The sequence below is a fragment of the Ochotona princeps genome, chromosome 11 (genome assembly GCF_030435755.1).
Source record: "Ochotona princeps isolate mOchPri1 chromosome 11, mOchPri1.hap1, whole genome shotgun sequence".
Classification (NCBI taxonomy): domain Eukaryota; kingdom Metazoa; phylum Chordata; class Mammalia; order Lagomorpha; family Ochotonidae; genus Ochotona; species Ochotona princeps.
The window spans coordinates 43,560,640-43,578,720 of NC_080842.1; the positions used below are offsets into that span (position 1 = coordinate 43,560,640).

Consider the following 18,081-nt stretch of genomic DNA (forward strand, 5'->3'; position numbering starts at 1 on the left):
CGTTTATGTGGTTAAAAAAATTGGTGGGAAAATATTAAAGATTTTCATTTGGAGGAGTTTTGAAACAGGTTAATAATTATTTCTGCATTTCTAAAGTAGGGAAACAGAACTTTCTGTAGATAACATGCTTACCATGCTGGAAGCAATTAAAAATGGTAAAACTGAAAACATTTTCCTAACTATCCGTTTTAAAAAGGTACTCTCTCCACTATTTGAGCTTGCTTCTGAAAGGGAGTTATTTTCCTCGTAGAAGTTCTATACTACAAGTAAGATAAGAGCTGGGTAGAGAGGGTGATCACTGGGATTCCTTTATTAGGCTTATCTTCTGTCTGTTTTCTCTTCAGGAATCTGTTTAAGCTTTGAGACATGGCTTAGTCAAAGTCAAGGAAGATTATTCATTAGTCACTTGATCAGATGTTGCAGAGATTGCTATGACAGAGCATGCCAGTGAGGCAGCCTCTGTCCACCTGCCTGTGCTGGGCTACTTCCTTCTTCCTCTTCCAAACCTTCTCCAACTGTGAAATGTGGCCTTCTGATATTTAGACTACGGGAGGGTACTAGTACTACATCACATGAAATGATGAGTAAGCTTAGTCTTATCTAGATTACAATAATATGTAAATAAAGTTTTATTTTTTCCCTGTAACCCAGTGTACTACTTTGCCCATTGGGATGCAGTAATCTACTTTAGAGACCAGCCATAAAGGTCATAGATTATGCCAACTTGCACTGGGATATTGATGGTGCACAGAGGAGACTATCCACTAAGGAAAGAAACATGGGGAAAGAACCCAGTTTTGGGAGATAATCATATGTTTGGTTTGGACATGTGTAAGCTGAGGTATCTTCTTGATGTTCCAGTTAGAAATACTAGATGGATCTGGGGTTCTAAGCAGACAAGAGGGGCTAGCCTTAAAATTTGTGACTTTCTTAAAAGTTTATATACACAGTAAGTACATAACTTTGTTATTAAAATTTAGTTAAGACACATAGATTTATAAACTCAAATAATATCAATAATTTCTTTAAAAAATGTAACCTGTGAATCTGTTTTGGGTGGCAAAATTGAAGCTGTATAAATGTTTGAACTTGCTTTGGGAGAGAATACATAGGAGAAGGCAGCCTAGAAGGACCGTTCATTGAGACATTTAACATAGGTCATGAAAAGTAAGCCTAAAATGTTGGTGTGGATGACAGCCAAATATGACACAGAATTTCCAAGGAAGGCAGTTGCTGCTGAAAAACCAAATAGGATACTGCAAAAAAGGCCCCCCAGCCTGAGCAACACAGCCACTGAGGAGTGAGAATTAGTGCAGACAAGTGTCATGTGAAGGGTTTCTGCCATTAAAATAGTTGTTGAGTATAGTTAAGAGAATTGGGGTGTGTTCCATTGAAAATGAAATGTTAAAGATGTGAAAGGGGGAAGAGATCATTGATTATATAATGTTCCCGAAAAATGCAAGAACAGATGGGATTTTCGTTAGGAAGACCATCACCCCCTAGGCTGTCACAAAGCAAAAGGAAGAGGTGCAGATAAATGTAGGCCAGTTTAATTCATAGAAACTGGGGAAGGTTGGTGATTTTTTTTTTCTTGCTATGAGTAGATGATAAGGTATATGCTTAGAGAGAGGATAGGTTAAGGGGAGATTGGCCCATTGTCGTAGAATGGAAGAGGTTGTATACAGTCCTGAGGGCTTGGGCCGAATGTAGGAATTTAACAGGAAAACAAACTGTAAAGCCTGGTTACACATGTTGCCCAAGAAGGTTAATCTTCCTTCCTTCCATTCCCCTCATCCCACAATGTTAGCAGATGAGGTATTTCTAACACTAAAAAAGGTAATTCTGATTTCTTCCTCATGAAACGCTCTTCTCTGAAGAGAATGAACATAGGCCTTAGAGTCTTCCTCGTGATAGCAGACAGTTTGCAGCAGAAAGATGGGGAGCCGCCCATGCCAACCACGGGAGTCATTCTGCCCTCAGGAAACACTCTTCGGGTCAAGAAAATTTTTCTCAACAAAACCCTGACAGATGAAGAAGCAAAAGTCATCGGTTAGTGTCAGCGAGTATCATTTCTCTGTAATCAATCAACTCTAGCGCTGTTTTATGAAAGTTACAATTAAATAGAAATTATATGTATTTGCCTAATGCAGTAGTTTTGGTATATAGAGTAGTTGTGTTAGTAAATGAGTGTATTTCTGATCATGTGTAACTTCATATTAAGAGTATTCTGGTAAACCACTGTCTTCTCACATTTTTATTGCATTCTTTTCTGTCTTCAGATTAATTTTAGTTCCCAATATAATTTTTGCACAATTACTGTGCTATCCTGAAGCTAATCATATGGGAGAGTAGTACAGCAAAACTCCTTATGTGAGAATGACATGCTGATGGCATTTAAAAATGAATAGACTTTTGTTACAGAAAGAAACTAGATATGCATCTCACTGTTAACATTTTATAACCGACTGTTTTTCCCCCCGCCAGGAATGTCAGTTTACTACCCTCAAGTAAGGAAAGCATTAGACAGCATCCTCCGACATCTGGACAAAGAAGTTGGGAGACCAATGTGTATGACTAGTGTGCAGATGTCTAACAAGGAGCCTGAAGATATGATTACGTATGTAGTAAATTATTTACCTTCTCTGCTACTTCAGTTTTTATGAAAGAGTGCAGATGGTTGAGTCTTGCTTACCTGTCTCGTTGCTTTTCCTTCTGGTGTTCTCCCATAGCCCATCTGCTGCAATTTTTAGTGCAGTGGTTTCTTTTTTTCCATATCACTCAATTTTTATTCTTTAAAGGGTTGTCAAACTTACATAGATAGCAGGAGTCACACTGGGTCCTAGTGCAGCTTATTGCCTATTTGACAAGGTCCTACGCATAGTTGATGAGTGATACAGAAATCCAAGTACCAGCCCAGACAGATTTATTGAACCAAATAGATGCTCTTATTTCCAGAGCCATGATAAATTATAAATATATATTTATATATAGAAATATATATTTATAAATATTTATATTATATATTTATAAGTGTATAAATATATGTGTATATATATATAAACAAACTCTGCTGTTTTTGTCTCCTGGGAATCAGAAGACAGAGGGGGAAAAACTGGAATGAGGTATTTTCTTAGAAACGGGACCTCATCCCCTCAATCCCAGCCTTGTCATGATTCACCACTATAATATCTTTCTCCCTTATTGTTCAGGGTATCCTCCACAGGTGGTGTATTCTATGGCAACAGTATGTCTTACTTCCTAGAAGACATATATGTTCATTCTCTGTAAGGTGGAAAGTTTTTTTGGATATTAATATTTGCATAATAGGTTTTAGAACACCAAATTGGACATTCAATCTCTCCGTGTACTTAATATGCAGTTAGTATAGATTGTTGTGTACTAGTGTCTCTGAGGGCCCCTTTAATGTGAACTGTTTTTGCATATAGAACTTCCATGGGAATCTCCTCTTTTTCCAGAGCCACTTGGCTTATTCTGTTGGTAAGCCGGCTTTAGGCACGTCTTCTCACTGTCCATGTAGCCTCTTGCATGGCAGCAGTATTGCCACCCTTCCCCAGTCAGCTGTTTCTACCATGACTTCCACTGTGTTTTAGTCTTGCTTTTTTCAGATATAGAGTACCCCTGTAATGATTAGACACACCAGTTGAAATGCAGAATGTATTACTTTTATACACAGCATGCTTGGCACCTACACACTCAGAGATCAGGAGGCACCTGGAAAGAGGGAGAAAGGGACCTAACCTGTGCCTGCTCCCCCTCCCCTTTAACAGATGTAGGGCCTTGCCCAGACTGGTATCCCTCAGGCAGTTGGGTTGAAAGCAAAAATGGCCTAAATGCCAAGAGGTGACGCTGTGACTTCAAGGTAGTCCCTTCAGTGTACCTGAAGGGAAACCTGTGCCTTGATAGCTGCATGTAACATGGGAGAGTGTCACCAAGCGAAGATTATGCAGACATCTGGACGAGGCAGAATGGTGGGGTGGGCAGCAGGTAGAACTAAAATCAGTCAAGGGTGACTGAGCTATGCTTCCGGTATGAAAAGTTAAACATATAAAATCGACACTGAGGCAACCTGAAGTTGTAAGAATTCACACGTAGTGATGTCCCTTTTCCTTCCTTTTGCTTTCCATACTACCAAGTTTGTTAGGCAGTTCCCTCTTGCGATTTGTCAGTAGGAGACATTGTGTCTGAACTGAACAACAGATACGCAGGACAAGTGACCCCCATCACATTATTGAAGGAAATAATGTGGTCAGTCACTGATCACAATGGACATCTATGACTCTCATGGTGTTTTATGGAATAAAGGACCAACAGGAAAAGTTTGTATATGCTGACACTTATAGATGATGTGTGCCAACTAAAATTAGAACTGTGCTGTTGGGGACTGGTGTCATAAGGGACTAGACACTTAAAACAAATAAAATTGTTGAATAGCTATTCAGTAATTCAATTTAATAACAGCAATAATTGCTAGAAGAAAATAGAATTATGTAAGTGAGGATAATTCAAAATATTTGAGGAAAGTGCAGTTCAAAGGCAAGCTTATTTTGGCACAATAACTTTTGAAATCCATGCGTAATAGAGGGATCCTCAAAACGTGAATGAATATTGCATATGACGAAAAAACTATGTACAGATTTTTAACTTCTCTGGGGCTGGTGTTGTGGTACAGTGGATTCATGCACTGCTCGAGATGCCCACATTGCACATTGGGATACCTGACCCTGAGTCCTCCTCCTTCCGGTGCTCTTGGGAGGCAGCAGAGGATGGCTGAAGCACTTGGTTTCCCTGAATCCACGGGAAAGAGCCCTGGCTCCTGGTGTTGGCCGGGCCCAGCCATGACTGTTCCAGGCATGATCTCTGTCTGCTTCCCTCTGTCACTCTGCTTTCCAAATGCATAAATCTTTTAAATAAAATTTTAAATGTCTTATTTGTATTTTTCCATGATCTCTTTGAAGTATCCTCATATCTGTGTTACACACAAAATAGAATAAGTAAAACCAACAGTAAAATATGAACATTTAAGACGCATGTGGCATATCAAATTAAGTGGGAAAAAATTGTTTAATTTTATAGGCCCTCCCAAATAATCACTAATTGTTCAGTATTTAAAATCAACATTATTTATTTTTAACGATTTATTAATTTTTATTGAAAGTCAAATATATAGAGAGGAAGAGAGACAGAGAAGAAGATCTGCCGTCCGTTGATTCACTCCTCAAGCAGCCGTGATGGCCAGAGCTGAGCCAATCTGAAGCCAGGAGCCAGGAGCTTCTTCCGGGTCTCCCACGCGATGCAAGTTTGGGTCTATTGTCTAGCATTTGTAACTAACTTCTTATTAAGTCCTATTGTGGTATATTTTTCAGAGGAGAAAGGAAACCCAAAATTGATTTGTTTAGAACTTGCATTGCTGCTATTCCAAGATTGATTCCTGATGGTATGAGCAGAACTGATCTCATTGAATTATTAGCAAGGTAAGAGTTACTGTTTGCTATATAATTTGTTATGCCTTTGTATAAGTTTACATTTCTAATATATCTCTTATTATTTTCACTAAAAAGGGTGTATTTGGGGAGAGCATTTAGCCTAGGGATTAAGCTGCCAGTTGTGATGTCCAGGTGCCCGAATCAGAGTACCTGTGTTTGAAACCTGTCTCTGGCTGATAACTGCAGCTTTCCCGTAATACAAACCTTAGGGGAGGGTGGCGATTGCTCAGGTGGTTGGATTCCTTCCTCCCGCATGGGTGACCTGCATTCAGTTCTTGGCTCCGGCTTCAGCCTTTGTCCAGCCCGGTTGTTTGATAACTGAATCTGTGGGTGGGAGTTCTTTCTCTGTCTTTCAAACGTATGTTTAGAGGAAGGGGCGGTAATGATGCATTTCAAGTCCTTTATTTAATTTACTTACTGAACTCCCATCTTGACTCCTTATGTGGCTTTTAAAACACGACTTATGTATTTATTTTTATTGGAGAGCCAAATTTACAGAGAGAAAGGTTTCCATCTGCTGGCTCACTTCTCACATGGCCTCAGTAGCCAGAGCTGAGTCGATCTAAAACCAGGAGCTTTCTCTGGGTTTCCCTTGTGGGTACAGGAAACCAAAGACTTGGGGCATTCTCCACTGCTCTCCCAGGGCATAAAGAGGGAGGTGAATGGGAAGTGGAGCAGTTGGGACATGAACCAGCACTCATATGGGTGCAGGTGCTTGCAGGTAGAATCTTTATGCATTTTTAAATTCTCAGTTTCTTCTAGATACTATACAATTCTGTTTTATTTTCCTTTCATCCTGTATAATAAGAGCTTGCAGCATTACTGTTACACTTTGCCTTTTAACCTATGGCATTATCAGTGTAAGATGATACCCAACTGGACCATTAGTGACTGCATTTCCCCCTGTAGTCAGTTCTCTAGCGTTCAGGGATTTTATTTTCATTACTTTCTGTTGTGATAGAAGCTACAGTGCTGGGGCACCGTAGTGGGTTTTTTTTTTTTTTCTTTTTTTCTTTTTTTTTTTTTTTTTTTCCTTCTGTTTGCTCTACTGGCGTGCCGTAACTACAAAAGGAATGAATAACACATCACCCAAACTTAAATGCCAAATAATTGAGGCTGTGGCTTACTGATAACTGCTTTGTTGATGCCATTGGGGATTTCCTAAATAAGTAGTCAAGAAAAAATTTGTAGGTCCAGATAGGCAATATTTTAGGCCTCTGTCACAGATTCTTACCGCCTCCATTGAAGTATGTTGAAGCAACAGTAAAGTAACTGCGTCACTGCATCCCTTCAGGCATATGGGTGGCTTCAGCCTCTGTGCCAGTTTGTCAGCCCCTGTGCTAGATGACAAGTTCAGCAACTGTGATGGAAAGGCAGCACTTGAGTGTGTTGGAAAGATATTTGCCAAACATTAATCGCTAAGGCCTGAGTTAAATTCACAGTGATTAGTTAACAGGCTGCTCCAGGAATCTTTTATACCCCCTTCTCGAAAGCCACAGTTGTTTCATACAGCCATAAAGCACCTTACCCTGAACTGTTCTAGGTTGCATGCAGAGATGGGGTGGTAGCTGTGTCCTTCAAGAACTGCTACAAGGGGAGAAGAGAGTTGCTTGGAGACATTATTCTGATAAATAAGTTTGTCCCTTTCTCACTAGGCTTCTTAAATTTCTCTGTGAAACAGAATGTACAGTTTACAAAAGTTGAAGTCAACATCAGAAATTAGAAATATTAGTTATAAACTTTGGGAGAGCACCAAACTGCTGTTTGATGCTGCTCGCATTGCTCTACTCAGCATACTCAGCTCCATCTGTGTGGACAGTCACTCCGTATCCCCTCCAGGATGATGCCACCTGCAACAAGCAGCACCAGGCGGCTTAGTAGTAAAAAGCCAAGAGCTAAGCAGCGAACGACAGTTTGCTTTTTTATTTACCTGTTTTTTGCCCTTTGACATCTGTTTACTAGCTAATACACTGCAGAGGAAAAAGTGCATGATGAATTTGTAGACATAAGCGCTCTCTGATGAAATGTGTTTAGTAGCCAGCCTATGTTGTTCTCTACACAACAGGTAGTTAAGTCCAGCATTTATATCCTGAATTGTAGATAGGTATTCTAATTACTTTTATATATGCTTAGATTTAAGAGATGCTGGAATAAATTTGAAGTCAACCTCGTGGAATTCTGACATGCTTCTCTCCCCACTGTATCTCCCTGGTGCCATCTTCACAGACAAAATTGTGGGCTGAACATCCTTAATCATCTGGCCCTGCTTATTTCTAATGCGCTGCCTCTTTGTGGCTTACTTACGAATCTGCCTAGCTATAACACGTTTTCTCTTCCATATCATTGTCGACTGAAGGTTGGCTTTGTGAAGACCAGGACTGTGTTCACCAGAGTAAAAGCAGTGATATTTCCTTTTTGCTAAAGCACAGAACTTTCCTTTTCTGTCATGGGTAATTCCAGCTTCCTGTCATGTAATTCTATCATATTTCTGTAGAAACTGCTTATCTTAACTTGCTCTTTCTACGCTCTAGTGCTTTTGATGTTATAGTCAATCGCTAAAACAAACCTCAAATCAGAAACTTTGATTTGTAATGGTGAATTCACTGATACATAATGTCCACTGTCTTTAAATGATAATTTTATTAAAGCCTGTTCTCTAATTTACATAGCCTTAACCTTGCTGAGGCCTTACGTATTGAGTCCACACATTCTCGTTGGAGACTTCCGGCATTTATGATGTTACGCTTTAGTTTACTCTCGCCTACCAGAATTTCTCCTCAGTTGAGTCCGCTTTGATTTCTGTTTCCCTCATAGTCCTACAGATATGTTAGGAGTCATTAATCTAGGCCCTTTCCACAAGTAGTAAAGGACTAAATGAATGTGAGCAACACTAAGGTCTTGGGTGATTGAACATGATTTTTTTATTGATTATAGGATAACAATGTGTATTTTAATGACAAAAGAAGTTTTAAGTGGAGCATGTATTCTAAAGTACAGTTGAATTGCAGTAAGAATTATTCTGAATTATAGTAAACACCAGTTAAAATAAATAGAATCATAAGCGAATTTAGGCAAAGAAGTATTGGCTAGCACAAGGATGAATGCAGCACACAAAAAAATGAGCATTGGTTTCTGTCATCTCCTCACAGAACAATGCAGGGGACGCTGTAAGTTCTTAGTCTTAAATTTTAGATAGTAAAGCCATAGGAAAGGTTTTCAGACTTCTAATGGAATTTTGTTCTTGGTAGGCTCACAATTCATATGGATGAAGAACTGCGTGCTCTGGCTTTCAATACTCTGCAGGCATTAATGCTTGATTTTCCAGATTGGCGGGAGGATGTTCTTTCAGGATTTGTTTATTTTATTGTTCGTGAAGTAACTGATGTCCATCCCACACTTCTTGATAATGCTGTAAAGATGTTGGTACAATTAATAAACCAGTGGAAACAAGCAGCCCAGATGCAGAACAAAAATCAGGACTCACAGGTACCAAATTATCTTTTCTTATTCCTTGTTGTATGTGGTGGTTTGAAAATGATGGGTAATGTTTTAATATAGACGTAATGTTCTTATATGCTAAAAATTGTTTTATTTTCATAAAAATTCATGTAGTAAATGTATGCATTGTGTGTCTAACCATTCTAATTCATTCAGTAATAATTTTTTAGTGAGCATAGAGTCGTGGTAATTTTTACAGGTTTAGGTTATCTTCAGTTATTATAAAAGGTGATATTTCAATAATATTTAGGAGTCTTCACTTTGTATCATTTGACTATATTAATCACATCATCAGACCCTGTTTCATGTGTATAGTATCTGCTCCTTAACCCTATCAAGTGCTCAGATTGTTGCCTTATGATGATATTATAAATCACAAAGCCTTGGAGCTTCAGAGCTCGGCTATCTGAGCCAGCCCAGCTTCTCAACCTTTAATGAGCGTACAAATCACTAGGGGCCCGAGTGTCTGTCTCTAATGAGATCCCAGGTGATGCCAGGCTGTTGGTTCACATTTTGAGCCTGAAAGATACAAACTAATCCCCTCATTTTTCATATGGAAACTTAGACAAAGATCGATTTACCTGTCAATTTAAAGGTTACAAAATAGTGAATGATAAAAGGTAGGTGCAGAATTCATATTTAGACTGCCAATGAGACGCTTTTTTTCCCCCATTGGGAACTTGAATTGGGTATACTTTTTTTTTTTTTAAAGATTTATTCGTTTTATTACAGCCAGATATACAGAGAGGAGGAGAGACAGAGGAAGATCTTCCATCCGATGATTCACTCCCCAAGTGAGCCACAACGGGCCAATGCGTGCCGATCCAAAGCCGGGAACCTGGAACCTCTTCCGGGTCTCCCACACGGGTGCAGGGTCCCAATGCATTGGGCCGTCCTCGACTGCTTTCCCAGGCCACAAGCAGGGAGCTGGATGGGAAGTGGAGCTGCCGGGATCAGAACCGGCGCCCATATGGGATCCCGGGGCTTTCAAGGCGAGGACTTTAGCTGCTAGGCCACACCGCCGGGCCCTGGGTATACTATTTTACTATAATGAATCCTATTGTATTTTTTTTTAAAGATTTATTCATTCTATTACAGCCAGATATACACAGAGGAGGAGAGACAGAGAGGAAGATCTTCCATCCGATGATTCACTCCCCAAGTGAGCCACAACGGGCCGATGCGCGCTGATCCGAAGCCGGGAACCAGGAACCTCTTCCGGGTCTCCCACGCGGGTGCAGGGTCCCAGTGCATTGGGCTGTCCTCAACTGCTTTCCCAGGCCACAAGCAGGGAGCTGGATGGGAAGTGGAGCTGCCGGGATTAGAACCGGCACCCATATGGGATCCCGGGGCTTTCAAGGCGAGGACTTTAGCCGCTAGGCCACGCCGCCGGGCCCATCCTATTGTATTTTTATAAACTGCATATTATTTAAATGACTGGAGCCAGGGCTGACCCTGTAGCCCTAATTTCTGTGGTTTACTTTATTCAATTTTACTGTTTTGCTGGAGCTTTGCTATGAACATATTTTTTATTTTATCTTTAATTTGTATTTATTTTATCTTTAACTTGTATTTATTTTTCAAGCATGGTGTAGCTAACGGAGCTACACATCCCCCTCTGGAAAGAAGCCTGTATTCCAGTGTGTTCCATGTGGTCGAAGGGTTTGCACTTGTCATTCTCTGTAGCAGTCGACCTGCCACTAGGAGATTAGCCGTCAGTGTCCTTAGAGAAGTGCGGGCTTTGTTTGTACTTTTGGAAATACCTAAGGTAAGATTTAGGCATTTCATGTAATTGTCTAGTGAAACTGACTAAAAACTGTTCCTTTATCCAGCTTGCCTTTTTCTGTTATCACCTTGTAGGTTGAGTTTACTATTTAACAGAGTCTTCAGACAGAGTCTAAACTATCCCCTTTGTAGTAAATAGTGCTCATAGGGGTGTTTGGGTGACTTTCTTTAACAGTCTTATTTCTAGATATATCTTTTTTTGTAGGGTGACGATGAGTTAGCCATAGATGTGATGGACAGACTGAGCCCATCGATTCTTGAGAGCTTCATACATCTCACGGGTGCCGATCAGGTAACTGCAATGACTTCCCTATGTTGTATTTTGGGACTGAAGAACAAAACACACACACACACACACACACACACACACACATGCATGCATAGGAACTTGAATTTCTTTAAAAATTTAATACATTATAAAAAGTAAAAATTGTAAAGTGGAATTTTTTTTTGTTTTTAGTACTCTTTCCCATAGCAATAAAAATAATTCTATCTTGGTCAAATTCTTTCCAACCTGAGAAGGTTTCTTTTAGTTTAATAGTATCATGGACTACTATTTGCTTTTGTTTGGGCGTATAATATTACTGTTAAAATGTTATGAAAAAATTGTTGAAATTCAAACCCAAAACTTGTATCTCACTAATGAAAAAATTTGCTTGCTTTGTCACTGAAGTTTAACAGCAGTGAGTTAAGGATACAGTATTCTGTGTCAACATAGTATGTCATTTGACTCATTCAGATTGAGGGAAGTATTTTCTATGAAGACAGTATGTAATAAGTTTTTGAAAACCTCAATTTGCAAAAGCAGCGTCTATAGGTCACAAAAAGATTGAAGGGGTGATAAAAGAATCACTATACATTTTGCTACCTAAAATTTTTTTGTTGTACTTTCAAACACTTTGACAAGAGATTTTCATGCTTTCTGCATAACCCTTGCTTCTTAGTAGTTACATACAGCCAAGGGGTTACTCATGGTATTTTATAATGGTTTTAAATCAAAATGACTGTAGAGATTCAAGAAATTTTATGTTATTAACTATCAGTAATGAGAAAAATCATGGGTGATTGCCCCTGGTGCCTAAAAGCAGTGCTTCTTAAGTGTAACCTGGCTTCTGAAGGCAAATCTTTGTCTCTTCAATGTAAGAGCTTGAATATTACTGAACAGGTAGTTGAGCCTGTGTGCATCTGGGAAGAGCTTCTGCAATCTGCTTACCCGCACAAATGCAGGGCACATCAGCCTTGGGAGGTGACTGCTCACTATTAGCTCTCTGGCAGCCTCAGTACATCCATGAAAGTTGAGTGTTCATTCATGAATTGCTAAAATCGCGGCTCTGAACCTTGATAATTCATAGATCCTTTTGAGAATAATGAAATCTCTGTCTAGAAAGTATGTGTATATGCACATAACAACCTTTACATACAGTTTTCGAGAATACATTGCTATCTACAGCCTACCTCAGGGTTCACATCATCTTTGCTTCTAGAAATTATCACTAGACCATTTCCAGGTTAAAGCACTTGATATGACAAAACTTTAAAAGTTACTGAAATGTGCATTAATCAATTTTTTTTTCTTCACATAGACTACTTTGCTATATTGCCCTAGCTCGATAGATTTACAGACATTAGCAGAATGGAACTCTTCTCCTATCAGCCACCAATTTGATGTGATCAGTCCATCACACATATGGATCTTTGCACACGTGACCCAAGGGCAAGACCCATGGATTATAAGTCTCTCCAGTTTTTTAAAGCAAGAAAATCTTCCTAAACACTGTTCCACAGCTGTGAGCTATGCTTGGATGTTTGCGTATACAAGACTTCAGCTCTTATCCCCACAGGTTGATATCAAGTAAGTTATTAGCAGATCTTAAAATGTGTGGCTGGTCAACTTTCATAAAGTATTTGAGATGTGCTGTAAAGTGGAAGTGCTACAAGTAACGTGCCATGCTACACTGATATCCTAAAGACATTGAATTTATGTGAATTCTTGGTCCCTAGTGTGTGTCCACAGAATCTGTATTAGATGGGCAAATTACCAAGGGACCTGAAGATGAGGATGGATATGGCCCCAGATAAGTTTGCATCTAAAGAATAAAAAATCGACAGAAATCAAGTTCTGTGGCCTTACGTTCTTCCTACAATGAGCGTATATAGGAGGTTAGAAAATTATAAAAGTCTCGTAGATGAACTGTACAATGAAGATTAGCATACTGGGAAGTAGATATATTGCAGTACTTGTCTCTACTCCTAGTGAATCCTATAACTATACCTTTACAGTGTGATGCTAGATTTTCTACTTATGCCTATGTCTACCGTGCCATGATAAATAAAAATGGCAGTAAATTAAACTTGAAACTGTTAACTTAGTCCTAAGTTAAACTAAAGGACTACAGCTGTGATAATTTGAGGGAAATGATGAGAATGAGGGAGAGGGAACTACCCCTATACCTACAAAACTGTATCCTGGGAGATAATAATAATGAAGATAAAAGTAAATTATAAAATAAATCTTAAAAACAAAAAAACTGCTGAGATTGTAGCACAGTGGTGAAGAAGGTGCCTACTTGCAGCAGGCATCCTGGTATACCTTGGTGCAAGTTTCAGCTGTTCCATTTCCAATCCAGCTTCATGATAATTCTCCTGGGAGAGCAGGAAAAATGGTCCAAGTGCCTAGATTACCCCGCATCCATGTGCGAGCCCCAGATGGAGTTCAGGCTCCTGGGTTCATGCCAGCCCAGATCTCACCACTGAGGCCATTTGAAAAGTGAGCTAATGGATCTCTCTCTCTTTCTCTTTCTTCCTTTCAAATAAATAAAGCTCTTTTTGAAAAAAAGTTATTAAATGTGGCTCAATAAAATGCTACATTTTGTCTCAGGAGCATTAGGTTTTGATGAAATAATCCTTTAAAATGCTTTAATTTTCAGTCTAATGTTTTATTCATTTATGTTTTATGTCATTCCACAAAAATTTAATACTAGTAATAAAAGTTCTATATTGGCCATCTTCCCTAATTGAAAGATAGCATATGTTTAAAAGCGACCAAAAAAAAATCAAACAAAAAAACAAAAAAACACTCTAAAAATTTGAGCTAAATACATCTATTTGTTTTTCTTCTGTCTTCCCAGTAGCCCCATCAATGCCAAGAAAGTCAACACCACCACCAGCAGCGACTCCTATATCGGCCTGTGGAGGAACTACCTGATTCTGTGCTGCAGCGCAGCTACGTCAGCATCCTCTTCCACATCTGCTGGTTCTGTGCGGTGTTCCCCTCCTGAGACGCTGGCGTCTACCCCTGACAGCGGCTATAGCATTGATTCTAAAGTAAGTTTCCCAGATGACCACTGGAGCTGAGTGGCACCCATAGACGAACGTCATACAGTTTCCTTTCACAGGCAGTAGAGTAACCAGCTGTTTGTAATAAAAAATATTTCAAGGAATTCCATCTTTTTTTTTATCATCATACTTAGGAGCGGTAGTACATAGATAAGTTTCCAATGGAGAGGAAGGGCATATATGCATTATCATGGTGAATAGTTTTCAAGAAATTAAATACATTTTCCTTTACTCTGGTTCCTATCATTCTCGTACTTGTCCATGTGTAACCTAAAAGGAATCAACTAACTAGTTAAATGGCCCACTGAAGTTCTCCTGAAGTCATGCTACTTGATAAGAACATTTTCCTCATTTATGAGGCGATACAAAATACTGTGGAGTGGTTTAGGGAAACTCAGAAGATTTAAGATGAGGTCGCCTCATTTTTTCACTGAATGTTTAACATAGTTTGCTCATGTCATGGATAAAGAGATATACTATATCTAAAGGAAAAGGTTGGCCTCTTATCTGATAATATCTGTTAAAAGATTTAGACAGCTGGGAACAAGTTCCACTAATGAATTTGCAGTGGGCTATTGCAGGAATCTTATCTCAGCCATCCCTGCTGCCTCCCAGGGTATACATTAGCAGAGAGCTGAAGTCAGGAGCTGAAGGTGGAGCTGGGGAATGAACAGACACGCTGGAGTATGGGATACAGATGCCTTAACCAGCATCTTAACCACCACTCTGAATGCCCACGCTCTACTTAAGCTGTATGAATTATATATGCCATTCACAGAAGTTTCGTTTGTGCATTGTTGTTGATGAAATACTGCTCAAATGTCATATTATTGACCTGGATGTAGTGTCCTTAGTGACTGATGTAAATGTGACTTGTTTTCCAGATTATTGGCATCCCATCTGCTTCATCCTTGTTTAAACACATAGTTCCAATGATGCGCTCTGAGAGCATGGAAATCACCGAATCCCTTGTTCTAGGTCTTGGCAGGACCAACCCAGGAGCTTTTAGGTAATTATCTGCTTAAGTGTTCTCTACACACTATTACATAGTAACTGTTGTTTAGAGAGACAGCGTGATTGAGTTGTGCAGAAGACTTATGTAGCTAGAATAGGTGCATAACATTGAGCTTGAGCAATCAGCTGGCCCTGCAACACTTAACAGGTTACTTAACTTGCTTGAATGTTTTTTTCCTCATTTTTGTTGAGAGATTAAGTCTTTTCTTTTTTTATTTATAAAATAATTATAAAATATTTATGTATAATTATTCTAAAAATTGTGAAATTCCATATGAATCTTTAATATTTTGTGCAATTTATCAATTACTTTGATTCTAATGGTAGTTTAAAATCTCCATTTGAAACTCCACATTTGTCCCTTCTTATTCAAGAAAATTAAAATATCTTTCAAATACTTAAAAGTACATATTTTAAAGCATTCTTGATGTTTGTCATCAATGTAGCAAATTTTCGTTTTTGCTTGAGGTTTTGCTTTCTTGTAGTCTGCAGGGCTCTGTATTTATTCTTTTGGTAATTTGCTCAATGATAAGAAGTAATATTTCTGACTTAGCTCTAAGGTAAATATACAATAAGACAGGCTAATAAACTTTAATAGAGCTACAGTTGTAGAATAGCATAGAAAAGAAGTTTTGGAAGAATATTTTATGGCCTGATAAGTACATTATTGTGCTAATTGAGAAAAATGAGATAGAAAAGGGGTTGTCACGTTAAGAAAAAATGACTTGGAACCAATTATGAGGAAGTATCTTGAATGTCAGTAGTTTTAATATGTATTCATTTATTTGAAAAGCAGAGAACCAGTTTCTCCCTCTGCTGATTGGCCCACGAGAACTGGGACCCAGGCAGACCAAAGCCAGGAGCAGGGAGGGAGGTTGATCCAGTCCTGTGATGGGACACAGGAACGTGAGCCATCAGTACTGCCTACCAGGGGCACACTAGTTGGCACCTGGAAGCAGGAGCAGAGCTGGGGCACATACCCAGGCTCTCTGATGTGTGTGCAGACATCTCAAGCAGTGTCTTACTGTGCTAAATGTGCACTCCAAGTAGTTTTGTATAAGTTATGTAACTGTGGGTATATTTTATTTTCTTTGACTTTAATTTTTTCCCCCAATTATATGCAGTTGAGAATGTTTCCAGTTTAAAATCAAAATATAAATGAATAGCAGTTTGCTTATTTGCAAAATTAATCTTAAGGGGATATTGGGGATAACCAAGAATTAAAACTATGATTAATATACATGGATATTCATTTAATTAGTGTTAGATAAAATTTAATGAATTCAGTAATAAATCAGTGGTAGCATTGTATCCCACCCTTTGATAGAATATTTCGAATTAATAAATGCAACGTGAGGCTGGCACTGTGCAAATTAAGTTACAGTTTGCAGGACTGACACCCCATATGGGTACTGGTTTGAGTCCTGGCAGCTCCCTTTCTAATCCAGCTCCCTCCTAATGTGCCTGGAAAGTAGCAGAAGATAGCTCAAGTGCTTGGGTCTCAATACCTATCTGGGCAGCTAGAGAAAGCTTCTGGTTCCTGCTTTGGAACAGTCTTAAGGTTGGCTATTGCGGCCATTGGGGGAGTGAACCAGCAGCTGGAAAATCTCTGTGTTTCTCCTTCTCGCTTTCTGTAACTCTTCTCCAATAAATAAATCTGTTTTAAAAATCATGCAAAATAATTTTAGGTAAAGAAAAAGGATATTGTTTTATAAATAATTTTTAAACTGTGAAATGAATGTGGATTGCAAACTAATTGAACAAATATATTGATAGTACTTACCTCTGAAGTTAAAATAAGTGACGTATATTCTGCATGTGTGTGTGCACGTGGCTTATGTATGTGATTTCCAAATGTTCTGTCATTTGTTTTTTATAAATCAAGACTATAAACTCTGTGTTTCAGAGAGTAGGATTAGGGTTAACACTGATAAGTGTATCATGTATCAGATGATCTCAGTTGAGCTATTAATGGAGATAATGGTATCATTTTTCCTCTAGGGAACTAATAGAGGAATTGCATCCCATAATTAAAGAAGCACTCGAACGAAGACCAGAGGTAAGCTTTGTCCATAGTTTTCTATTATTGAATGTTTTTTTGGCAAACATTGTCTTCTACCAAATTTATGTCATATTTACATTGTTATACCAAAAGGTAGAAATGAAGTTGACAAAGATTTGTCCAGCACATTTTTTAAAAGTTGCTCTTCTCTACCCCAACCTCACCCCCATCCCATCCCCTAGAGAGTTTACACAAAGATCCATTATGTGAAACAGATGAAAAATTGTCATGGCTTAAGTGAGGGCAGGAAATAGAATCTAGACTAGAGTTTGCACACTTTGCCAATGGCCAGAGAGTGAGTACCTTCAGCTCTGTAGGCCACAGTTCCAGCTATGCACATCTCCCTTTGTCAAAAAAAGCTTTGCTACACTGCATCTACTGGCTGTTTTCCAGTGAAGCCTTATTTATAGTAACAGGCAGCCATGGGAAGATTTGATGCCTAGGCTTTACTTTGATAAACCCTGGTCCAGATTCCCACATCTACACAGATGCACGAGGTTCTGAGCAGCTTGTAGTTCTAGTATGGTAGGAGGTTAAGTAAAGCATAGTTAGCAATTTTATATATGCCCGAATAAAGTCTTGGATAAGGAGTTAGAAGAGCTGCAAGAAAGCAAGCCTGTCTGTGAGAAAGGGAAATCATTATAGATGAAATGCTGATATTAAAAGACTGAAAGATGAAAGGAGACAGATTGAGCTCCCATCTGCTTTTTAACTCCCCGAATGACCACAACAACCAGAACTGAACGAGTCCAAAGCCAGGCTGGGAAACTCAGGTCGGGTTCCCAGGTGGATGGCAGTGATCCAAGTAAGCAAGCCCGCCCTTGCTGCCTCCCCAACTATGTTTTTAGCAAAAAGCTGGAATTGCAGGTGGAGCTGGCATGG

The 18,081-nt window shown here is 39.1% G+C and overlaps 1 protein-coding gene across 12 annotated transcripts in view; it reads left to right on the top strand.

Moving 5' to 3' along the window:
* Nucleotides 1–18,081, top strand: part of FRYL (FRY like transcription coactivator) — a 247,737-nt gene that overhangs the window by 162,997 nt on the left and 66,659 nt on the right. For 9 of the 12 annotated variants that reach the window (XR_009246299.1, XM_058670127.1, XM_058670119.1 and 6 more), the window contains 10 exons: nucleotides 1,878–2,049; nucleotides 2,485–2,617; nucleotides 5,385–5,492; nucleotides 8,753–8,990; nucleotides 10,588–10,770; nucleotides 10,993–11,079; nucleotides 12,371–12,639; nucleotides 13,916–14,111; nucleotides 15,008–15,132; nucleotides 17,139–17,196. Coding sequence is in view for 11 of the 12 variants with exons in the window: in XM_058670127.1 (XP_058526110.1) it covers nucleotides 1,878–2,049; nucleotides 2,485–2,617; nucleotides 5,385–5,492; nucleotides 8,753–8,990; nucleotides 10,588–10,770; nucleotides 10,993–11,079; nucleotides 12,371–12,639; nucleotides 13,916–14,111; nucleotides 15,008–15,132; nucleotides 17,139–17,196 (1,569 nt within the window). In the remaining variant the exon portion in view is untranslated. The other 3 variants (XM_058670128.1, XM_058670129.1, XM_058670121.1) reach the window with 3 other exon arrangements.